We start from the raw sequence: 25,242 nt of genomic DNA, 5'->3' as shown, positions 1-25,242 counted from the left end.
CTCTAGCTTTGCTTCTCAAAAAAAGCTTTAATTTAATTTGACTCCACCTACTCTGACCAACATGAATAGTATAACATGAATCAGGCTCCATTAGCAGCAGATAATGTGTTTAAAAAGGACAGCACCTGTTCAACTTCCTGTAAATAGCATGTTTTTATGACTGCAATCTAAATTTCCACATTCCCACCTCATCTAATGAGGTGGTTTTGGTCTAAATTACTTCATTGAGCTAAGGAAAGCCAGACTTTTGCCTCTCACAGACTTTGCTTGTATCTTGAGTGTAAGAACCATAGCCGATTTTCTTCAATTTAGGTATTTTTGTTGTATGATGTCAGAGACATGTGTCCTCAGCTGAAATGTAATCCTGCAGGAGGAATGTGTCACTGAAGTGAGTTCATACAAGAATTATGCAGGCGGATGAACTTTCACACCTCTTCTGCTGGAATGCCTGCAACACTGCTCCAAAAGTTAGAGCAGCCAAATGGTTACAAGACATTGTGTATTTTTACATGGTGTTGACTATCAAAATGAAACTAAAAGAAGCATCAGTGCCCTACCTACAAATAAGCAGGCATCTCATAGTCCATTTGTTATCCAAGAACACTTATTGTTCTGTTAAAATAAAAAGCAGCAATTGTAGATGAGCTGTCCTGACCTATCCCTTAAAGCCAGGTGTTCAGATGGGTTCAATACTAATTTCCAATTGAACTCCATGATTCAGTCTATCATTGCTTTAAGCATCTATATAGAAGTTTTCTTCATATGCTGTTAACATAAGCTATCATGTAAAAAGGGATTTATTCATTTTACAAAAGAAAGCCAAAGATAACTTCTGGAGTTAGGTTCAGGCTCCTCCCTCACTTGCAATCATTCTGCTTCCGTTTTTCATGCATGAAACCTGAAGTACGTTTTATGTTCCTTGATTAACTGCTGCTAATCAGTTAAACCAACCACCAAGTACTGCTTCAACTCTTATGAAGTGAGAGGACTGCCTCTCAATCATGCTATGAATACAAAATGTCTTTATCTGGAAATGAATACCACGTGTTCCACTAAACAAAGTGTGTTTGGCTGGAAATCTAGTAGTGCTAGAAAAAGGCTAACAGCTTTACAGAACAAGTTAAAATACTCTGAAGTAAGTTACTGTAAGTCACCAGCAAATTACTTTTGACTTTTAACTCCCAGGAAAGAGGGAGAACAGGAGATTTTTAAAAAGTCAAATTCTTTACTCAATCCACATAGCCAGTAGAACAGAGAAATTTTAAAGGAAGCAATTGAATGGAGAAAAGCACATTTCATGAGAAAGCAGCTCTCAGACTTCAGCTATAATGGTGCACAAACAGAAATCTGTCTGCTTAGAAGAGTGCATTTGAAACCGATGGCAGCTCTTACATTTCCAGCTCATAAAATCACAAGACTAAATTAGGCTTCTGTATTATTTTATTTCCCTCTTAAAATATAGCATTGAAGTCCTGCACACATATAAATATCCCTACAGTTTCTTACACACTTTCTATCCACCATTGCTTAAAGTGCCCAACTGTGAACATCAAAAATAAAACATTGCTGTTACATGAGTGGCTACACTTAAAGACCAGTATTCCAACAATGCAGGCCTTTGATTGTACAAAAATCACCTGCAGAAGAATACATCCTAAACAACACACATCAACATTAACCCAAAAGTTGCTCCTTTTCTTTTTATTTTTTTTTTCCTCCACTCAGCAGATCTAAAAGAGATTAATGTACAGAGTTTGTTTTTGAGAACATGTTTTTACATAGTGTAAGAATAAAGGATAAATGCATTACTTTCTTTCTAACTCCCTCCTTCCCCACAAGTGTTTACTGCGTCCCAAGCTGCTATGTTGATTAAAAACCAGTTGAAAAGAGCTCTGGAAATGCATGCAACTTAAAATTCACTTAAACACACTTTAAGTTACGAAGTCTGAGAGATTTTAATTTCAGCACATAGTTATGGCTCGGTTGGATTGTTAGATGTGTTTGTTGTGGTGGTCAGATTGGTAAACACTTCCTCCTTAGTTTCAGGCTGATGTCTTTCCATTTTAGTTTCCTCTTTAGCATCTTTATTACTGGTATCTCCCTTGCTCTTGACTACCACAGGTTCAATCTCCATGATTTCCTGTGGCGACTTAGGCTCTGCCAAGGTTGGCTGAAGTCCATCAACTTGAACTGGTTCTGGGACATCTTCTGCTTTCTGTTCAAGTCTTTCCAAAATATTCTGGACCTTCCTTACACCATCTCTCCTGGCCTGACGCACATCCGCACGACCCTCGGGGTCCACCGAGTCTAGGGCTAGCAATTCTTTGGTCAAATACTCTTCAATCATCAAGTACTTTTTGTCAGTTTTCTTGCCTTCAAAGGAGTCGACTGCCTGCTCAAGCATTTGTACATTCTCCAGAATTGCCTCCACTTTCAAAACACCTGGATGCTTCTGAGGTTCTGCTGTTTCCATCGTCTTCGATGTCACAGTTTCTTCAGAAGCAGGCCTTTCCTGCGGAGGAACAGCCTTAGCTGAACAGGGAACCTTTTTATCAGCTTTCTCTGCCATGGCTGGAGGCTTCTGAGGTGGTAGTTTAGAATCTGGTTCTCGGTAGGTGACCGAAATTGGAATATATGTCGCAGGCACCTCAGTTTCAGGTGGTGGTGGGATTGTCTTGGTTTCAGTTTTGATTTCAGGTGGTGGAGATGGTCTTGGTGGCTCTGGAGGCGGGACTTGTTGCTGAGAAACCTGGTGAAGAAGACAAGTTTGTGTTGAAACACAGTCAACAATGCTCCTTATTTCTTTTTAAAAACAGGTAATAACAATCACAGAAATCAAAAGCTTAGTTCCAACGTTTTTTAGGAAAGGTTCCGAACTGCAGGTACTTCAATTGAAATCTAGAAAACACCCCAATTTTCAGGAGGTGTCAGTTTCTTTTCTTCTGAAATCTAGGCCATTCAAGCTATCTCAAATTGAAGTACCCATAAAAGCCACTGGATGCTCTTGAAAATCAAGGACTTAATGCTTAAAATATAGGAAGTACATTAGAAGCTGTTGCCAGGCATTTGGCAAGAGTACTTCCAAGCTCCTTTTCCCCATTGCCTTATGTCTTAGAGTGGTCCAGTAAGAGCAAGAGGAGCGAGAGAGCTAAAAACAGGAATGAGAGCATTTGGAACAGAGATTGAATAGTTTCCCCATTTTCCTTTTACTGTTACCTTCTCTAGTTTCGCCCATCCAACTTTCAGCTGTGGCAGATGTAAGCAAGCTGTGAGCCTCCCCTTTTGCTCCCTAAAGCACCATCCACATCACGAGGACTTAAGCAGAGCTACACAGCCTTCAAACCCAACAGGGGACTTGTTTCACACTGCTCTTGTTATCTTCAATTAGCTATGAATTTTTGTTACATACTCTTTCCTGTGTTGAACTTGAGGTTTCCAAATCACAAAAAGCTCTGTGCTCAAGAGACCATAGGTACTGCATTTGAACTATTGCAGCGAGTACCAACACCAATCAATTCTCAGATACCAAACTACAACCCACTAAACTCTGCTCATGCCTACTAAAATCAGCCCTACAAGCAGTTTTATAAGATAGGACCTTACAGCAAAGCTCTAGCCTGACTGAAATAAGATTTCAGCAGCTGTCTTCAGTATTTTCAACACCTCATTCTTAGTGTGTCAGTATTTCTTGAAAAGCTAGCAGTACTTTGGTGGGTTTTAAGCTCATCTGGGGCTATTCTCCTTTCATTTCCCTACTTTAAAGATATTAATTTTGTTAGTGCTTATTTTTAGTGATTCCATCTTCTCAGTTTTATATGCAAAGGTTACTGTGTCAATCTTATTATGCCATAGTTACTGGAGACAATCAGTATGATTGCTACAGATATAACAGGCATCAAGTCAGAAACTTCTCAAAACTGATAGAAGTGTTGAAATCTTATGCCACAAATGGAATTTGTGAGATCTGTGCCTTCTTTGTTTTGCCACCTCCTTGACTTACCCACTGTGTTTGTGCATGATTTTTGGAAAGGTGGTAGACTCAGCTCTCATGGATTTAGATAAAGTAACATACCCATATTTATATTCAAGCTATATATATTGGCCTGCACTGACACTGTTTTACCCATTAAATATTAGATTTGTTTAGGGAGCTCAAATTCTCACCCTTTAAAGATAAGCTAACATTATAAGCTATACGTAATTAATGATGCAATCTTTATTGTTTTGTCCCAACACCTGGTTTTCAAGAATACTCAACTAATTCTGCTCCTGTCATTCTCAGTGTGGAATTCCTGAACAGAAGGAATCCAGGGTCGTTTTTATGTCACCCCTTCCATACTAGGAAAGACCACCTGAATAATGTTAATTCTTAACTCAAAGGACTTCTAACTGTAGTTTAAGAATTTTTTTTGTTTAACATGAAAAAAATACACGCTAGAAAGGGCAGCAATCAGCATCAAGTATTATTCCCAAAGAGGTAGATTTCCAACTTACATTTCTCAAAAGTTTCTTTACAATTTGAATCAAGATTGAGTCCTCCCTGTGGCTATGGGGTCTATTTACTAATAGCATATTGCTGGAAGACAAAGGGTGTAGTTTCAGTCTTTTTTCCTGATTTTTTCCCCCCCCCCCCTCAGGTTATAAAGTATTTTCAGTTGACGAGCCTGCAGGAACCTTGTAGGATCAGTTTCAACAAAGCAATTGGCATTTAAAAAATCTAAACGAGCTTTTAAATCTCTGAACTGGGAACACCAAGTATTATTACCTGCAATATGGAATGCTAGAAATTGGCACTTAGTGGTAGAAGTAGGGAAGAGGAAGCAGGAGTCATACTTACTGTGAAAAGCATTAGTTCATTATATATATGGATGAAGAGTTATTTGAAATGCCAGTATAACATACACACGTCAGTCAAGTATAAGTCTAGTCCTCAATTACTTAGAAAATCATTAAGCAGGTAGAACTTTCCTATTCTGAAGTTAGAAAATTGTTCCAGAATACTCAGCTATGAACATGTAGAAGGAATAAGAAGCTAGGATTAAACTTGCTGACTTTTTCTCCATAGCTAAAATTACTCTGTGTATTTGATGCTCTCCTGAGTGGTTCTGAGACTTCAACAGGGTATATTTACAGATGCCACAAATCCCATGGACTTGATTGGCTTCTCAGTACCATATAATGCAATATCACTGACCTCAGAGTAATTACACAAAATTGTACTCTGAGGAGAAGAAAATCAAATCATGTACAGAAGTGATTTGCTTAATGTATTTCAGCAATTCAAAGACTTCAGAATCCTGATAGGTGGAAAGATGGCTTGATGCAAGCTTATTTCAGGATCTCAGCAAGTTTAAGAAATGCTTTATGTGCTTTCATGTACCTGTGGGTATGAGCCACTGTTTCAGCTCTAGCCCAGCATGGCTAGCACAGATAAGTGGAAGGTAATAACCCTCCCCACTGTACATACCTGAGGTCTGTCTACAACTGTCTGCACTGTGATGGGAGTTGAGGGCTGTACCTGCTGGGTGATAACTCTGGCAGGTGAACTTTCACGGCTTGATGCACCTCTCTGAGAGGCTCTGAATGGAGACTGTGCTCGTGTTGTCTTAGGCTCCCTGTCATCTGGTTGAATTCTGGGAAATACTGGTTGGTGGGCTTGGTATTCACTCTGCTGGGCAGGGTAGTGTGTCTTCTGGGCCTGATGGTAGCCTTGTGGTGGTTGCCTTTGGATATTTTCATGGATCACAGGAATTGAAATATAGCCACGAGGAAGCTGGTGGCTTCCTGAATTGGATCTGCCAGACGACTGAGGGGAAACCGTTGGAGAATCAGAAGCTCCAGGAGATTGAGGCTGCCATGAAAACAAAATCCATTATTAAATTAATCCGTTTCAGCTCATAGCACTTTTCATTTTTAAAGAGAAATGGAAACTGAACTTGTGTTCCCACGTGCAAAAGATCTACTTCCTTGGTTTGGGTTTGTGTTGAGGTTTTTTGTTTTGTGGTTGGTTTCTTTTTTTTTGCCTTACTAGACAGACCACAGAGTTGTTATGATGGTGCTCTCTCACAAGTAGTAACCTGAGCTACAGCATTCCCAGCCCTCAAGTAAGCAGGGAGTGGATGCTCAGTCAGAACGTTTGCTGTTTCTACATGGCTACTCCTGTCTAAACCTGTTAAATGTGAGGCAAACTAAAGTTAAGCAAACAAATTATGTTCTGCAGGCAAAAAACAAACCACTCAGAGGCACACAAAGCTCAGACTTCTGATCTCTCTCACGCTAACAAATTCACTTTTTTAAGCATGTAATTTAGTGCACTGCCAAAGCCTGCTACATGTGGCTAATGCCCCCTCACCCCTCACTCCCCCATGAGGCTTTCCAGCACATCAGTCCTGTTGGCACCAGGAGTGATAGCTGCACTAGAGTAGATTTGCTGTTAGCAGAAGCAAGCGTTGGGGAAGCTGCACGATCCAGCTCCTGGTGGAGGCATTTTATTTGCTCACAGCTCACTCCCTCCTCCTGCTGTGCTAGTCCATCAGCTCACCTACTCTGCACCAACTCCAGAAGCTGATGGACTATTCTCTATTCTTTAACTCATGAAGGAGAGAAAAAAATTATTTCCTGACAGGTTTATTCCATAGCTCAGTGAAAAGCCAGGTAAGACTGGAGTTAGCACAGATGGGAGAGCAGGACAGTGGAGCTGGAAGCAATAAGTAGGCAGGCAAGGTGGGAGAGGATAGGGAACAAGATGTCTTTTGTGCTAGTGAACTGCTCACCTCTGCTGCCCATAAAGCTATAAATAAATGCGTTTTCTTATTGTACATATTACCAGCACTACTGTGTCAGTGCCCTGGTCAGTTAGTGCCCATGCCACCTAAGTTTGTGACAGCAACTTCTCCAGCCCTCAGTAGTTATCTCAGAGCACATGAGATGTAGAAGACTCTTCTGAAGCAATTCTGCATGTAATACAAAGGTATATTCCCAACTGTATTAAGATGAGAGAAGGAAGAACTAAGCCTCCCATCCTTGTGCTGCACGGATAAAGCAGCAACAGCTGAGACCACCAGGAAAACTGCAAACAGAATTTTAGTTGTGTTCTTCAGGCACAGAAACAGGGTTTAGAGAAATATCTGCCACTGCTGACATGAAAACTTCGTGATGTATTTTCAGACTGATAGAGGCTCAATTTCCTGCTTATTTTACTTGGAATAGAAATGAGATTAGTGCTTCGGTGTATTACGAGGTACCACTCCTGCTAATTATGAAGAGATAACAGACAATCCAAAATCCTGTCTTCTGAAAAGCAAAGCGAGGAGGGTGACTCTTTTTAAAGCAGTTGATGTATTTTAACATACAACTGAAAGACAAAAATATTTCACAATTCACTTTTAGAGCTGTGTATGCAAGTCTATACACTTAACAAAACCAGAGTATTAAACTGGAAAGCAGCATAGCCCCATTTCTGAAGCGGCTCAAGCTGTCAGCTAATTGGCCACTTGTATTTCTGTGTTTCTCCCCTTGCTCACCTTTGTTTCCCACAGTACAGAATCCAGAAGACTTGCCTGCGTTCCCAGCTTGCAGGGTAACCACTTTAAGCCCTACAACAACCCTCACCTGATGCAGGAGCACCTGCACCACTCACAGGCTCATTTACAGAGAATATTTTCACACGTTTGTTTCTGCAGAAACCGCTTGATAACAAAAGCGGGCAACGCCAGAAAAACGTCAAATATTTCTGCTGAAGTAACTGAGCACTTTTGTATTTCAACACTCTAGAAGTATTGGGAAAATGTAATCCTGTGGCAGGTTTGGCTTTCCAAAGGATAAAGTACTCGTGTGACATTCAGGTCATACATGGCCGCAAAGACCAAGGCAAACACACCCCAGCAGTACTGACGAGTTACCTCAGGTCCGTGTGTCGCTGGAGCCGGTGCTGCTGCAGCTGCTGTTGTCTGTCCACATTGTTTATCTGCCTGGGAAGCCTCAGTTGGTCCCCTATGAGGGGACTCAGGGCTGGCATAGGCCCCCCTCAGAGGTGGCTGTGCTTGCGCTGCGGTGGGCACGGCTTCTGCTTTGTATCGCTGCACGCCGGGCTGCGCAGCAGCAAAGTATGGGTGCTGCCTGCTGTCGATGCCCTCGTGGATGACTGGGATAGGGATGTAGCCGGCCCGGAGCTTGGGGTACACCACGTTTCCTTCCCGTGCCGGCAGCTGCCTGGGACTATCTTGAGATGGGCCATTTGCTGATGACTGGGCATCCTAGAAATTAAAAACATCACATAGCATTTGCTGGTAGCTCAGCTCAACATACCACATAAGAAAGCTGCCATAAAGGTCTGTCTAAAAGCAGCATCAGCCAGGCATGAGAAGCTCAGCTCCTCAGGTCTGTGCCAGGTCAGCAGGCAGGAGAAAGGAAGCTGAACACCAATTAGCTATGAGCCTTTCATCCCCAGTGCTGATGAATACTAGCTGAGGCACTAAAACACCACATTACAACAGGGTTTTTCTGTAGCACTCACTATTTGCAGACAGCCAAGAGTTCAGCTGCCTCAGGTGGTACCACGCTAATTAAATGAGAGCTTGAGGGACCACAGATGTTTCCTTAGCTCCCCTTCAAATCCACCTAGTGTTATGGATAACAGCAGAAAAGAAACTTACAGGATTTATCTCATCAGAACAGCAGTATTTGTTGGTATTGTGCTTCCTACTGCCTATCTAGAGTTACTGCTGCTTCGTTCTGAAGACACTCACAGCCAAGAGAGGATCCACTTCAGTAGATACCAACAGGACAGCATAATGAAGGGGAAAATGCTGGAAGGTTAGATAATATTAATTCCTGTGCTGCCCAAGTGCACTCACTGGACAATGTCAAAGCTCTGGCAAGGGGGACAGTGCTTTGTACCAAGATCCCTCACAAGTCCTCTATTAAGTTCTTCCTGCATCGGTCATTCTATTTTGAGGCCCAGCTAGGGCCAAGTTCCAGATGTATCTCTAAGTCGGATCATGTAACAAGCACCTCTGTCATTCAGAGGGTAATGTCATTATTCAGTAAGAGGAGAATTTAATAAGGGGACATATGGTACAAGCGCTAGAAACCCTATTTTTAGGTTTTTTAAACTAACCCTTTATTTTTAAAGGGGTGTTTTAGCAGCAAAAATATTTAGTTTATGTAGCTTCTGCATATTTAATGAATCTGTATAGTAACAATTAACTATTTTACCAGTAAGATTGAATATTCCCCCCTCTTCTACAGTATCTCTTTAGAACCAGTTTCTGAGAAAACTGTAGAGAATGAATGCTATTATTCAGGTACATTTATAAAATAAAGATAAGTACAGAAAGGAAGAAGTTTAAAGTCAGAAGCTCTTGCTTTTGCCGATTAGAAATCCCCTACAAGCAAAAAAAAGAATTCTGAAGGAGAGGCCTAGAAAGTTCGCAGCGCAGGAATGCGGCTGGCTTTTCCAGTTACAGCACAAGGATGATCTCATGCCCAGCTCTGCACCAGGAGCCACCATGGCCAGATGAGTCATTTTCAATTCACTCCCCCAGGAAGCAGCTCACGACTGCTGAACGCAGACTGCTCTGGTGCCTCAGGACACCAAGGACTGACAATTATCTGCCAGTTCTACCTCATCAGTGATGCCCCCAACGCAGCCCTGAACACGCTGTGCTGCCAGCACGCTCTCTGCATCTGCAGGGACACGTGGCTATGCCAGAAAGTAAGTTTGAGAGACACTCAGCAAGTAACAACACAGGGCCATGTCGGGGCTACATGTCCACCGAGCACAGAGCCATGTCGGGGCTACATGTCCACCGAGCACAGAGCCACGCAAGCTGCCTTGCAGTGATGAAAACTGATGATTCCACAGGCGGAAGAAGCACCTTGCTGCCTGCTGCTGACTCAATGCATTCTGCACACGCTCCCACCAGCTGCTCAGCACAGGCTCCGTAGTGGTGGGAGCGGGCTGGGGTGTAACCAGAGAGCTGCAGCCCACCTTTAGGCACAGCTCCCACGGCTATAAAAAGAAGTTGCACTCGCAGTGTGCATTGTCAGGCGCCCTGCAGAAGGGTCAGTTCTGGGAGAAGAGGTAGAGCGGCTGGGTGGGCCAGCAACATGTACTCTGCCCTAGCAAGAGAAGGGTATGGAGGAGCTGCTGCACCTGGGGACAGTCTCTTCAGTCTCTTGAAGTCATGCTAAGTCACAAATAATCACAATATTCAGTGTCCCACTCCCCCTGCTGTCACAAAGCCCTTCCTGGGAGCCTGGCTCCCTCCCCTTTATCTGCATTTTCAGCCCTTTTACACTGACCTCACTCTGAGCTATCTCAGCACTCTGACAGATCTGCTTCTGTAAGTTCAGCACTGATAAAGAAAGAGAAACAAGCATCCCAAAACCAAAGAAAAAAAAAAAATCAAGTTGAACTATCTTTAAACATTTCAGTTTATGTCCAAAGTGAACTTTTTGCAAGTTTAGCACTTTTTTTTTTTTTTTCCCCAAGTGGAAGCACAGGCTCCTCTCTGAGAACCACAGCATAAGCTATGCTTTTGTAATTCATCATTCATTCTTACAGCTTCAGACAGCCTATGCTTCTTCCTGTGGAAAGTTAGCTTTTAGAGCTGGTTCTTTGTTCCAGGCTTTTTTCCCCCTGTAGTCAGGAGGTTTGGGGTTTTTCTGTTGTTGCTGCTGAACAGCAGTCAGAAGGAGTAGTCTTCAGCTAAGGAAGAAATGCCATTTTTCCCCTTCTCCCACCACCAGTAGCTCTGAGGCAGACAGATCACAGTTTTGGGAGAGGTGTTTTCATCACAATTGTTCTTCCAGCCCCACAGTTCCCCTCAACACATAATTAAGATTTAACTCCATCAACAGCTGGTGACATTGGCCAGTTTGTACCACTGCATTCTCAGCATTCCTCCTTTTCTGTTCCCTCTCTCCCCACAGTTTCACACGTCAATGAACGTGCAAAATTAGTGTTTTGAGATACCTCACGCTGAGGAATGCCACTGTAACACAGTGTCTGAAGACTAAAAAGCTCTTGGTTTAGTCAGATGCAAGAGGTTCAGGCTCATTTTTAAACCAGGATCCAGTACAACACCTTGTGCACAGATATCCCCCAAAGCGAGGCTCTCAGCAAAAGAAAAAGGTTCTATTTGGTGCAGGGGAGATGAGCCTTTCTAGCCCTGACAAACTGGTTCTGGAAGATAGAAGGAGAAACTGGGGTGTGTCTGGGGATAGTGTGACAAAGGGGAGTGGAGCCAAGCTCTGGAAATCTCTCCAGGTAACACCAAGAGAAGGGAAATGCAAGTTCCCTGAATGCTTTAATTCTTAAGTTTCATAGCACAGCCACATCAGGGAGCTAAAATGCCCATTTCTAGTCTCTACCTGCCCTCTAATAAATATGGCTTTTGCTTAAGAGGTTAACAAGTGTTATCTGTACAAGTCCAGAGTTAACACAGAATTTATTGGTCACATTTTTATTTGCATTAAAAACCTTAGTTGTAGGTTAAATAAAAATAAAAAAAAAAAAAATACATACAGGAATATACTCCTATTACTGCATGAAAAGCTGAAATAATTCCCCTTCCCCTCATTCAAGGAAACGAGAAGCATTTTTATGCTGAACTTGAGAATAATTCTAAGCACCAGAATTATGAAGTTCCCCTGAACTGGCAGTCAGCCTTACAGGAGTGCAGGCTGTGGTCATACACCATATCTAAGGACAGAATCCCGCAAAAGAAGGAAGTACAAAAATACCAGAACTCTCCCCAGGAAGTCTAGAGATGCGAACAGCCCTGCTCTGCACTGCAGGTAGGTTGCAACAACCCCACGAACTCAGATGCAATCTGCTGTTTCAAGCACTGATGCCGATACCAACAGGGAGTCAGTGCTCTTGGCCACTCAGGGCAGAGCAGGTGCACGCACTGCTCTGTGCACACAAAGCGTGGGGCTGCTGGAAGACCGCAGCGATCACACCTCCTGGGAAGGGGACATGTGCTTCTGTTGTGAGGTCATCGCCACGATAAATAAAGGTGCAGCCAGCACGAGTTGTGCAACTGGAAAAAACACTTCATAGCCCACATCCTACACTTGGCTTCCCGTAGGAAGGGCACGGCCAGGAGCAACAATAAAATCCTCAAACTTGGGCACAGACTGTATGCCATTGGGAAAAAAACGCAAAGAGATTGAGACAACTTGCAACCAAGTTCCCTGAACAGCTGCACCATCTGCAGGAGTGGACAATGACCTGAAGTGCCTCAATGACTGTTCAAGTGCTGTTCCTGAAACACAAAAACCTGCAAGTTCATTCACTGCTTAAACTAGCAAGTGCCATTGGAGGCATCTAGATGGCTGTACCAGTGTAACAAAACTGGTTACAATATCCTACACACAAATGAGATTACTAGAAGACTTGGAACACGTGTGGAATCTTCCTTTTGAAGCTGCCTGTTAAATATGTTTTTCATTCCTCAAACACTACAGTGTGCTACAGAAAAAGTTCAAAAACAAGTTCCCATCACACACTAGCACTTCTTAAACCATACAGACATTATTCATAACACAGTAAATCTAGTTCTCTGAAACATATTATACACAAAGCACCTTCACAGCTGTTGCAGAGTAACAGTACAAATATTTAAGTTTTTTACTTGTTTTCTAAATATGATCTAGCAAAGGAACAAAGTGCTGCAAACACTACCAAAAGAATGAATGCGTCTCTTTCTGTATGCAAGCAGAAAGTCTGCCAGCTTCAGTATGGTTCCGAGCTTTGAAGTTGCTGCCTTGAAGAGCATCATGCACATAAGAGAATCCTGATTGCTCCAGTGACTGAGGAAGTGCCAGAACCTGACAAAACCTGATATGAGGGCAAAAGTCCTGTGATGTCATGCCCAGATTTCAGGAAGCAGGGAGTAATACAATTTTGCTCTTTCTGAATATAACTCAATATAATGAAAGTAAGTGACTGAAATATGACAAGTTCCCATTCCACATATACTCCAATCTCTTTTAAATCAGAAACAGCCACTGAAGAAGCACAAACAGTTTCTTATATTCAAATCTAAGAATGGCTTACCAGTTTTATTTACAATTAAAAGAAGTTTCATGGAAAGGCAAATCATTCACTATTACAAATAGATTCCCCATCTACTTGTATTTCACTTTTAGCCACACTATTTCCCTTCCTTCTCTGGTGTATTGAGAAGGTAAACCAAAATTACACTAACCTTGCTACTGATGGAGAAGTCAGCAAATCCATGTATTTGTTGTAACCTGGTCTAAGTACTAAAGAGTGCTTCATACTTATGCAACGTTATTCAGGAAGAGCTTTTCATTAATACTTCTTGGGGAATTAGACACACGGCGTGGGAGAGTGTCATTTGCTCCCAGCACTGACCTGTAGCTTCCCACTGCCATTTCAGGTTTTTACATTCGTATTCTGCTGAGCAAAAATTGTGCTCAAATCACAGAATCACTGAGGTTGGAAAAGATCCCTAAGATCACCTAGTCCAACTGTCAGCCTATCACCAATATTGCCCACTAAGCCATGCTTCTAAGCACATCTACACATTTCCCGAACACCTCCAGAGGTGATGACTTAGCCAGCTCCCTGGGCAGCCCATTCCAGTGCCTGACCACTCTTTCAGAAAAGAAGTTTCACCTAATATCCAGCCTGAATATAGATACACTGAGCACATAGGTATTTGAGCAAGATATCATTAGCTGATGACTGAAGGAAACCATGAATAAGCTGAGGCTCATGAGCTGTCTCAGTAGACCTTCGTGTCAGTCACAACATGTAACCTATTTATACAACAAGCTGCTTTTGATGTTGTATTTGCTGAATGCTGCCTTTTATTTCGTAACATCCACATGCGTAGGCAAATAGGTCTTTTGTTCTCTCTTGTATAAAACAAGATGATTGTATGATAATTACAGGTATTACATTAATGTATGCTTTGACTGATGGAGCACAATGATGTCATTAGAAACAAATAATCACTATTAAAAATTGAAGAGGACTTCTAAACCTAAGCTCTTCAGAACTGAGAGCCTTACTGGAGCAAACACGTTGGCCATCCTGAAGACCATCTACCTTGTTTCTGGAATTAAAACTGTTCTTCTCTGATCACTAAAGCCGATTCTTTCTTGGGCTAAAATGTCATTTTGGCATGTCATGATGACATTTGCCCTCTCTGCCCATGAGTACAAACTGCCCACTCACAGGAAGCCTTGGGTGGGCCAAACTGAACACACCCCAAGAAAGCAAGGGCTGATACATGGAGCAAAGAGTTCTGAGAAGGGGAGTTGCTGTCACCCATCCTGTTGGATGAAACACATGAAGAAAGCCCATTAAGGCACTGGAAAGTTCCTCATCAAGAATCATGAGCCTCATTTACCTATTTGATTGCTGCCTGCTTACCTAGGAAGCAGGCAGCCAACTTATTGGTTTCCCAATTAGCTGGAAGCCAGAAACTTGAAACGCAGAAGGGAGTACAAGCCAAACAGTGTCACAAAAAAAAAAAAATAAATAGCTAACAACTGAAGAGTCAGTTTTGAATTCTGTAGGTTACACAAAAGGTCTACAGTTTCATCTAGAATTCATTTGACAGACAAGTTTTGAGACCTCACTTCTCTAAGCAACAACTTCCCAGGATTATAAAAGCACTTGCTACCCTGCACCTATCTATCAATTATAAGACTGCCATCAGCCATGAAAACATGTTTTCATGCTACCTGACCTAGTGGGTGATGTCACACAAGTTGCTTCACCATCTTATGGTTCATTTTCCTGCCTATAAAAACAAAAAGCAAACAAAAACAAAACAAAAAAAAACCCCAAACAAATATTAAAAACAGTTTCTGCAAGGTTATTTGAAGATACCAGAAGAAACAGAATGTTTCATATCTGTAATTAAATACTGTAATATAAAATATTTAGCTTGGCATAATTGAGAGGGCACAGCTGCCACAGGAAAAAGATGAAGCTTACCTAGAGAGGGATACTGTCTGTGTACCACAGAGCGTACCAGATTGTTATCTGCTTTATCATGGTTCATGGTGAACAATTCAGCACTAGTGAGGCCGCACCTCGAGTACTGTGTCCAGTTTTGGGCCCCTCACTGCAAGAAAGATATTGAGGCCCTGGAACGTGTTCAAAGAAGGGCAACAAAGCTGGTGAGGGGTCTGGAACACAGGCCATATGAGGAGAGGCTGAAGGAGCTGGGAATGTTCAGCCTGGAGAAGAGGAGGCTCAGGGGAGACCTTATTGCTCTCTATAACTTCCTGAAGGGAGGTTGTAGTGAACTGGGGGTCGGCCTCTTCTCTCGTGTCATTAGTGATAGGACCAGGGGGAATGGCTTCAAGCTACGGCAGGGGAGATTCAGGCTGGACATGAGGAAGTATTGCTTTTCAGAAAGGGTGGTCAGGCACTGGAATGGACTGCCCAGAGAGGTGGTGGAATCACCGACCCTGGGGGTGTTCAAGGAAAGGCTGGATGTTGCGTTGAGGGACATGGTTTAGTAGGAGCTATTGGGAATAGGTGAACGGTTGGACTGGGTGATCTTTTAGGTCTTTTCCAACCTTAGTGATTCTATGATTCTAATTCTATTTTTGGTACAGAAAAGCCATGCCTGTGTACAAGTTAAGTGTTAAAACTATGATTCCCAGCTAAGAATGCTGGAACAAGTATTCTTTCTCTTTAGATGAAAGGTGTGCTGTACTTGAACTTGAGCAGAACCAGGAAATCAATATCTTCCTTACTTCTCCTGGTGCATGACTTCCCAGGCACGTTACTTGTAGCTAAATCTTTGATCCATCCCTCACTTTCAAATTAATTGGTGTCTCTGTATATTATTTCCCTGTTTACCATGAGTGGGGCTTTAAATAACTACACAAAGCAGCTTCATGGAACTTGGAAGGTTGCGTACTGGCTTTGTCCAAAAATCCCCTACTGACTACCTTGCAGCTTCTACATATACAGCATATAGAAAGTATAATAGCTCAAATCCAATGGCTGATTTATTATGAAATGGACAAACCACAAGCCTGACTATGACAGAATACTTATCAGCATAAGTAATGTAGAAAGCAGTGCAGGTAGAAGATCCAAGTGTAACATCTTGTCATATCCTTCCACTGCTGTGAACCACTGTGACACAGAAGTTCATAGAGGCCACACTGAGATTTCAGAGCAATTTCTAATTTGGTCTACCAAGCCTTTCAGTCAATTCGAATGTGAGAAGTCAGCACTCAAAAATAAGTTCACTCCTAAAGAGATGGGAACTGAGTGACATATGTCTTATTTGGGGAAGCAGACAGAAGAGTCATAACTTACCCACAAGGGTGAGGATAGATACAGTTAGCTGTTCCTCAAATAACACAGAACCCATCAGTAATAGATTCAGATAGCTTTCCCTCCCCTTAGGTTTTGGCCTCTGCATTGTTGCAACCAATAAATGCACCACTTTTATAACTGCTCTCAGACTTGAAAGCTGTGCTGGCCACGGTCTCAGACCTGAGGCATTAGTGAGCTATCGATCTCCACAGTGTGAGCTCAGTGAAGCTCAGCACAGTCAATTCCTTCGGTCTATTTTTAGTGGCAGCATTTCCCATTGGGTTTACTGCACGTAGAAACAACATATGGAAGGGGCATCAGTAAACACTAACACAAGCTTTGCTACTTTTGTTTGTTTGTTTTCTTTAAACATCATCTATTTTTATCAACACTTTGGGGAATACCAAGTAAACAATTTAACATCATATGACAACCTTGCAGAAAGTATGCTGAATTACAGCAGCTCAAGTTAACACAGGAAAACAGATAAGCACACAAAAAAATAAAAAATAATAATAATAATAATAATAATAATAAAAACCAACAATCGCAGCAAAGAAATAGGAAGAACAGTGACACTGCTAGTAAATACTCTCTTGGTAAAGTTATGCATATGTATGCTTCATGATATTGATTGTATTTATTTATTTATTTTGAAGTGACTTGCTATTAACTGAACAGACACTTAAAAACAAAAATCATTAGTTTACCAGTAGGCTTTGATGTTTCTGTTAGTAAATATTTGTCAGCCATCTGCAGAGTCGTGGCTTGTTTCTCACTGGATATAATGAGAGGTTTTCTGTTCCTCCTCAGTAAGGTCCCCCTAGCCCAGTGGCTCCATACAAATAACTGGGAACAGTTCATAAATGTGCAAAGGAAAGACTTGTTATTCTGTCAAGATTGAAACAGGCTAAATTGAATAAGAAAAAAAAGAAAAAGCAATTTGAATCAGTGAATAAACTGAGCTATGTCATTCAGTGCAAAAATCAAGGTGTGGTTCCATTCATTTTAAACAACTCTGTCACAGATTCACACTTGACAAGAGCCATTTCTCTTTCCGCCTGATGATACAGGTACAGTTACTGCAGTCAGCACAGTTACACTGACAGCAAATCTAGAGCAGGAGGACCAAGATCAGCTGTTGGGAGAATGCAGCACCTTACGGCCGCAGCCTGCTTGCTCAGCTAAAAGGAGTCAGTTAGCTTTGGACCTGTGCTCCACTCACTGCCCAGTGCAGGCAACAGCTCACTTTTTGCCTATATCTCTGTAAAGACGGAATATTTGGAGAGGGAATAAGGATTGATAAAGACTATCATAAAAGGAATCAACAAAGTCACTGGTTTCGCTGGGTAACATCCATATTTAATCCAAAAAGCAGCGTATCAGTAGAGTCAGTACAAGTTCTGTCTGTGTTATCACCGTTGATGAGACATGGTCTGACACATGAAGTCAGCTTCTGCAGTTCCCTGATCACTCCTGAAACCCCTCTCACTGAAGAGAGACTAAGAATAATGCAACTGCGAAGCTGTCAATGCCTGGCTTTTCTGCCTATATTTGAAAGCAAAAAGACTTCATAAACCATCCATTAATTCAACCATGTACTCTTAATTCTGGGCTCCAACAAATGGCCTCACCAGGTCAGTCACCTGCTGCTTCCATCACCGCAAGCTTTTGGCTTCTCTTAATGCAACAGTATGTCAAAAGACCCAGAAATCCACCTTCCAGTACTACCTCTGGAAGTATTTCTCTCTGCGACCAGTCCCAAAGCATACATGTGTCTGTTTATAGTGAGCAGTGACAGATGTTGCTGTTTGGAAAAAAGTGAATTCCACAAACAAAGAGTTGAAAAGCAGGCGCAACTTTTTCTCTCTGTGGTAATACTCACAAGTTGGCAGCAGAGGTGGCACTTTTCGTTACCACAGATTTAACATCAGATAGGGATGAAAATTTGTTTTGTTTCAGTCACCCACTCAAAGCCAGCACTGATCCATTAGAGCACTTCGAATCCTGTTTTTATACAATTATCAAATGCAGCTTAAATGTGATTTCTCTCTTAAATGGGTTACTTTCAGGTGCTATTTCCATAACAAAAGCCTTGAATAAATAGAATGCTTGGACTTTCTATACTTTACGGTTCTAAAAAGCATATTTTTATTGCAGTAATAGCCAATGTTAGCAGGTGCCTCATTACCACTAGGAAGACAGCATCCAGAAATGAGTTAAAGCTCTTTTCCCTATTTCACTCTCAATATTCACATTGCCAAATTAGATTAAACAAGATCTTTTTCTACCATTACTACCAGAATTATACGCTCGATAACGGAGTTGAAAATGGGGGTGAAAGGCTACACTGCAGCAATTACAACGCATTTCCTCAATTCCAATCAGCACTTTGTATCTGCGAGTGTAACTGCACAGCATTACGTGGCTGGAGCTGTGGGAGAACAGAAAAGCACAGCCCCTTCACTTCTGTATGATCCTCATCCGCTTTCACACTGAGCTTCCTCTTACAGTCTGCACTCATAAAATGGGCAATTAAATGTAAGAACTTCATGTTTCCTCAAAACACTCTTTCATGTTTTATTCCTCATTTTTTAGGAGAGACTCTTGAGGCGGGGGAGAGGGAGAAGTTGTACCAGTTACACTGAAGACACATTTTGGAGTTACCAAGTATCTTCCAATGGTTCTATGTAACACAGAGTGTGCCACACAAGAGGCTTTTTCCCCCCCCCCACAGAAGCAGTCCTGCCTAAGATGGCAGCCCAGGCAGCACTGATCTCTCCCCACACTAAGCAGGCTGACAGCTTTCCCCGACAGGGCAGCGAAGCAATGGCCACAGCCAGCGCTCACTTGGCCGCGTCACCGTGATCAAAGCACTTGGCTGCTGTGCAGCAGGCTGCCAGCTCCACGCGCGCCACGTCCAGGGAGCAGCTGGGCTCTTCCAGCTGACTTCCAGCAGGCCGGAGCCGGCCCTGGCAGCTGAGAGCCGGCGCTGGGCTCGGGGCCAGCCGTGGCTCCGCGCAGTCCGAGGCAATCTCTTCCAGCACCGCTCCAAGCAGCACCGGCCGGGGTCCAGCGCGGAGCGATCCTGAGCCTCGTCCTGACAGCAGCGATGGGCGACATTTTAGGTCGTGAGGACGGACAGAGATCCTCCATCGGCGCTGCGATATTACGCTTCATCATTGCCCATTTTATGGGGTTGCAGAAGTAAAGACGAGGCCGCGCGGTCGGCCGCACCCGGGATGAAAGCAGCGTTGCTCGCACAGAAATGCAAGAAAACCCCACAGGATCTGTTTTTCCACCACTCTGGCAACTTGCAATGCAGCTCAAGTTTCTAGCACTTTCTGTTCAGTCACCGCGTTAATACTAAGGCGGGTCACACGGCCGCAACTTCTGAAGGCTCAGAGTCTGGCTCCGAAAAGCCACTTTGCGGGTCCCGCTGCCCGCAGCCATGGACATATTAGGACTGAGATGCAGCTTTTCCCTGAGCGCGCTTACACACAGAAGACGGCGAATGACAGACTTTGTAACCAGACCAAAAACAAAACAAAACGCCCGAAAACTCCTGACAAGTCTGAGTCGCGTCGCTTTGAAGCACTGTACGTCGCCTCGGCTCATTCGCAGCCGAAAAAAAAAAAAAAACCAGCCGAGCCTTCCCAGGGCAAGACGGGTGCACTTCACCAACTTTAAATAAACACCCCGGAGCCGAGGTATCGGATGATTTAATGCACAAAAAAGGGACTGCAGTGCGTCAGAGACAAAAGGCAGCTCCTGGCCTCACTGCATTGCCACGCGCTGAGCCGCAGCCCGACCCCGGCAGCCCCCGGCAGCCCCCCGCCCAGCGCCGGGCTCCCACCTCCCTCTTACCCCCCCTCCTCCCCCCCATAGCGCAGCCCCCCAACCCGCCGTACTTTGGCCGCGTCGCCCCGCAGGCGCGGGTCGCTCCAGGTAGTGGTTCGGCTGTTGTGGTCCACGAAGAAAGGCCAGCCCGTCTGCGGGTCCACCTTGATCTCCCAGCCGGGCGGCAGCGGCTCGGAGCCGCTCTCCGTTTGGAGCAGCGGGGAGTGCGTGGCAGCGCTCATGCCGGAGCCGGGCCATACGCCGAGTGCGGGGCGGGGAGGCCGGACCCGGCCGCTTTATCCGCCGCGGGGAGGGGGGGGGCGGAGGCGCGGGGCTGGAAGTGTCTGGAAATCGGCGCCGGCCGGCGGAGGAGGGGAAAGGGGAGGGACGGGGAGGAGGGAGGCGGCCCAGCCCGGCTCGGCTGGAAACTTCTGGTGGCCTCCAGTACGGTGCGGGGCTGCGGGTGGGGAGCCCCGGCGGGGAGAGACGTGCTGGGTGCGGGCTGGGGAGCAGCGCTGCGGTCCTGAATGTTACCGCTCTGACAGCTGCTGCTGCGAGCCTGTGATTCTGTGATTCTGTGATTCTGGCGCAATGGAACAAGACGCCACGAGCGTCGTCCTTGCTGATGGCTGTCTGGTTAAGGTTATGTGTGTCCAACCCTGGCAAATAGCCCAAATAATGCTTGTTTCAAAGTTGCAGTGTAGACAGGCACTGTACTTCAGAATCGACTCTTTGATCGTTCTTGGTGTGTCTCAGTCTTAGGATTCTCTGACATTGAGCAACATCCGAAGGCAGTGTGTGTGTCTGCTCCCAGACCCATCTGTCAGCCAGCTCCGTGTGCTGGCTGTGGGTTACAGCACTTCACAGCGACTACCTGCAGCCATCTGAGGGGCACGCATGGCCGCAGATGCCTATTGACAATTAGTTACTCTGCTCAGTGAATGCCGAGCCCCTGAAGTGCAGACATTCTCTGCTGCAAAGCTGCTCCGAGGAGGTAGAGGTGTGCATTCCTCCAAGCAGATGTTCATTACCCACGTGCATCACTTCAGAGGAGCTGCCTGTGCACACCCGGGGACAGTCAGGGCCTTGTCAGCTCAGGGCAGGGTCACAGATTGGCCTGACGCTGATTGACACTGACACTCATCCATCCTCTGACAGTGAGGTCTGTTTATCACACCGCTGTCCATGATAATTGCTCAGCCTTGTTCCTTCCTTAGAATCATAGAATATCTCAAAGCGGAAGGAATCCAAGTGAAGAGCTGTGGGCTGTCATGAGTGCTGCCCTGTTCTGTTCCAGGCCCAACAGACCCATGGAGCTCAGCGTTCCTCACACACCTCTTGCCCTCCAGACACTTCATCTTTGCAACCCTTTGGACGCTCTCAAGCAGCTTTATGTCCTGTTTGTACTGTGGCACCCAAACTACACAGAGTACTGAGATGAGGCCACAGCAGTGCAGTGCAGAGCAGGACAACCCCCTCCCTCGACCAGCCAGCAGTGCTGGCCCTGATGAACCCCTTCCCACAGCCCTCCATCTTTGCCTTCACAATATTTGTCTCAAGAATCTCAATATCAGAGACCTGTTCTGCTTCTTATCTGTAAATTCTGCAGAGGAATTTCAGTCCTTGTCTCAGAACAGAAAGAGGCACACTTAGATCATATGTTCTTGGTAGCTTATGGCAGAGTCCTTCCCAAGTCAACAAAAGCAGCTGATTCAGATGTGAGGGACACAGATGTTAAAAGGGAAATTACTTGTGTATGCTGAGAAAGTAGTACAGATGGGTACTGTATCTGATGGAGTGTATACAGAGAAGTGAATGGGTTGCTTTGTTGCTGATAGTTAGCCACATACTTAGCAGAGTTAATAAAAAAGGTCAGCCAGTAGGTGGAAATACAAGGAAAATTCAGGGGAGCAGCTAAGAGTCATAGGCTAAATGTGGCTGTGAATCTGTGCCTTGCTAAGAAACAAGTCAGAACATTTCACCCAAACTGTAATGGGCTGATAGGTTAGAATCTGCCTGAGCTTCTTCTGCAGGAGCAAAACCCATGGTTGCAGCATCTGGTTGCAGAGATGAGCATGGACTGAGAAGAGAAAACATCTGAGTGATTGATTTGACTTGGCTGAATATTGTGCTTTTCCTCTTAATTAAATTATTGTCCATGCTAGGTAGATGTTAGCCTCTTATAGCTGTAAGGATTGCTGGGTAGGTGGGTTATTTGGCACAGCAGTCCTGGGATTCAGGTTTTGTTGCTGTGCCATGGCTGCTACCCTGAGGTGATACAGCTCATAACTTACATGGTTCTTAGCCATGTTTCAGACCAGAGTGGTTTGTGGAAATGTTCATATAAGAAATATTGCTCAGCAAAAATCTTAATCAGCTCTACAGGGTCTTTGCTCACTTCTTTGTCTTCAAAATTGGCTGATTCAAGACCAAACAAAAGATTATTAGGTGGATCAGCAAATGTTGGTGGGGGTGGTCTGCTCTTCACATGAGGACGCTGGTAACAGCTTTGTCCAAGATTACAGAATCATAGAATATCCTGAGTTGGAAGGGAGCCATCAGGATCATTGAGTCCAACACATGATGGAGCAGAATGCTCGTGTGGGCTGTCCCCAGGCTGCAGAGCTGCCTCCTCACCATGCTGCAGGGCTAGTTGGGGTTATTTGAAGCAGCACTGCTGTAGGGATGTCATTGTTACTCACTGTATAAACAAGTAGATACCTCTGGTATATCAGGAAATAACACGTCTTGTGGTAAGCTTTAAATTGGCTTTTCAATTTATTTTCTGAGCAACCCTCACAATTTAGCAGATCATTTGAACAGAAAAGATTTATGAGCTGAAACGTTTCTGGATGAGGTATTCCAGAAGGCTGTTTCTGATGAACCTGTGGATAGCAATCTGTATGGCACGTGTCTAGAGCTGTATTTCTAAGCAGGAGTCAGTCCAAGTTCTCTGCTGGAGTCATTTCAGATTGAGTCATAAGAAATCTCTGTCAGTAAGTGCAGCAGGCACATGGAGTCCCTCAGTATTCCAATTTGAGACAGATTATGAATTAATCCACCCCCATGACTTCCATAGTTTGATGTTTCACCCCAAAGCAGAGTGCTAGGACTGATCTAGCTCCCTGTCTGAATGTCCTGTTCCAGGTGCACAAAACACTTCAGATAAAAGCAAAAAGGTCTCAGGTGAGGATTCTCAAGTAAGGACTCTCTGCAAATTACAGCCACAGGCATGGATGGATGTTTGGTTTTACGGTTTGCTCAGAATGGTGGATTTTGTTTTATTAACAGCACACACACACACACACACAAAAAGAGCTGCTGATACAATTGGGTGCCACATTTCAGAAAACCAAAAATGCAGTGCCTTTAAGAAAGCATCACAAATCAATGCACAAACAGTCTGATCTCATATTGACTGCTATATTGGTGCAGGAATTGTACGGTGCGTGTAGCTCACCACATCATCTGTTCACTGGAGATACAAGAGTAACATGGGAATTATTTGACATATAAATATAGATCTTATGAACTTTAATAGGAAGTACAAAGCATTAATAAGAAAGCAGATGGCTCAGTTTGCATGCTAAATGGAGAAAAGCTTTTTAAACCTGCATGTTGAAATCACAGAGCAGTCATAAAGCACACACTCAGACTTCCAAATTTCAGATTTTTTGAATTTGAAGGAGGCCCCACAAGCTGATTTCAGTGCGGTTTTGTTTTTCCTTTATTTTTCCATATGGGATGTAACCCTGCCTTAAGTCAGGGAGTGACTTTGGCTGTGTTCAAAACCACTTTAATATCTGTGATCTATATGCAGAGAAAAGAAAATTGCAATACAGAACAAAGGTGACAGAAAAGATCTGGGATTTTTAGAACTAAATACTTGCTTAGTATATTTTGAATGTGTCAACCTAAATGCCCATGTACAAAGTAGGCTTTTTTGGTTGAACATCCCCTGTTCCTGAGCCAGTTAAGCAGAGCTCTAAGTGACAGCTCTCTGATGGAAGATCCAGCTCAGTCTGTCCACTGAGCAACATACCCTTGCCATACTTCATTGGAAATCAGGAGAATGAATTACAGTCTGTCACAGCATTTATTTATGTTTTTTTAATCGCTGCAGTGGTCATCACTCATTAGTATCTACAGGCCTCCACCTAGTGGCTGAACTGCTGCTCTGTACTCGAGGCCGCAGTGCCCTGAATGCCTAGAAATCTGGTTTACTCTGCAAGGTTTGCTAGCAAATCTCAGTCAAGAAGTAAAAAAAAAAGAAAGAAGAAAAGCACTGCCAGAATGCAGTGCTGGAGCAGCATCTGCTGGGAGTGTGAGGCGGCTCCAACAGGGAGAGCAAGGGCAGCGTTAGAAGTGCTAGCATTTTTTAGCCATACAAAGAGCTCCCTGGGACTGTGCCAGGAATGCATTCCCCCCACTTCAAGAGTTTAGCTGGCTGCTCAAGGCCAGCTTGCTGATAAGAGCAGTTGCAAAGAGAGAACTGGAAGAAGTGAATCCGTCATTCAGGGTTTCAGTTGCAAGGCTGTAGGTTGCACTGGCAGGACGGGAGATGTGGGATGGAGAGTTTTGGACAGTGTTAATAATTTCATCTGCTATCTGATCAATGTTGGCATGCACATATTTGCACAATGCTTCAGGGAAATATCCCGTCTGTAGCAGCAGCTCTGACTCATGTTCACATGTGAATTTGGATAGGACAGCTGAAGGATTGTTGTTCATACCTCCCAGCTTTGCCTCCCTGCTCCAGAGATACAGAGTAAAACATCCCCACTACGCTGCAGACCTCAGCCTGTAGGCTGATGAACTAATTTCCTTTTAAAATCAGAACAGTGGACTGCAATCTGTAACTTGATTTGATATTATCTTCTTTAGCCATCCTGCTGTAGGATCAATAATGCCTGACAAGGCAGAGAGGAAACCTGGGACTTCTGCTCAGGGGTCTGAGTCAGAGCTGCATCCCCAATGTGTCTGAAGAAGACTGAACTCTGGATAATGCATAAAATCTGTTGTTCACTGTGGCACCAGGGCAATAATTCATTCCCAAAGTAATCAGTTTTCTGAAA

At 44.0% G+C, this 25,242-nt stretch overlaps 1 protein-coding gene across 3 annotated transcripts; it reads right to left on the bottom strand.

The window, feature by feature from the left end:
- Positions 1 to 1,422: 1,422 nt before the first annotated feature.
- Positions 1,423 to 20,447, bottom strand: BAG3 (BAG cochaperone 3). 3 transcript variants are annotated; one of them, XM_042863766.1, is made up of 4 exons: positions 20,239 to 20,447; positions 7,902 to 8,255; positions 5,468 to 5,851; positions 1,423 to 2,749 (listed from the first exon to the last, which is right to left on the bottom strand). In XM_042863766.1, the coding sequence occupies exons 1-4, from the start codon at positions 20,407 to 20,409 to the stop codon at positions 1,973 to 1,975; spliced, it is 1,686 nt and encodes a 561-aa protein (XP_042719700.1). In that variant the 5' UTR covers positions 20,410 to 20,447; the 3' UTR covers positions 1,423 to 1,972. The 3 variants fall into 3 exon arrangements, with proteins under 3 accessions (XP_042719700.1, XP_042719701.1, XP_042719702.1); XM_042863767.1 differs by having other exon boundaries at positions 5,519 to 5,851; XM_042863768.1 differs by lacking the exon at positions 5,468 to 5,851.
- Between the last annotated feature and the right edge of the window lie 4,795 nt (positions 20,448 to 25,242).

Source organism: Lagopus leucura, unplaced genomic scaffold (genome assembly GCF_019238085.1).
Source record: "Lagopus leucura isolate 7727_CA_CO unplaced genomic scaffold, USGS_WTPT01 Super-Scaffold_741, whole genome shotgun sequence".
NCBI classification, from domain to species: Eukaryota; Metazoa; Chordata; class Aves; order Galliformes; family Phasianidae; genus Lagopus; species Lagopus leucura.
Note: the sequence above shows the minus strand (reverse complement) of the source record. Positions and strands in the feature narration are given on the sequence as shown.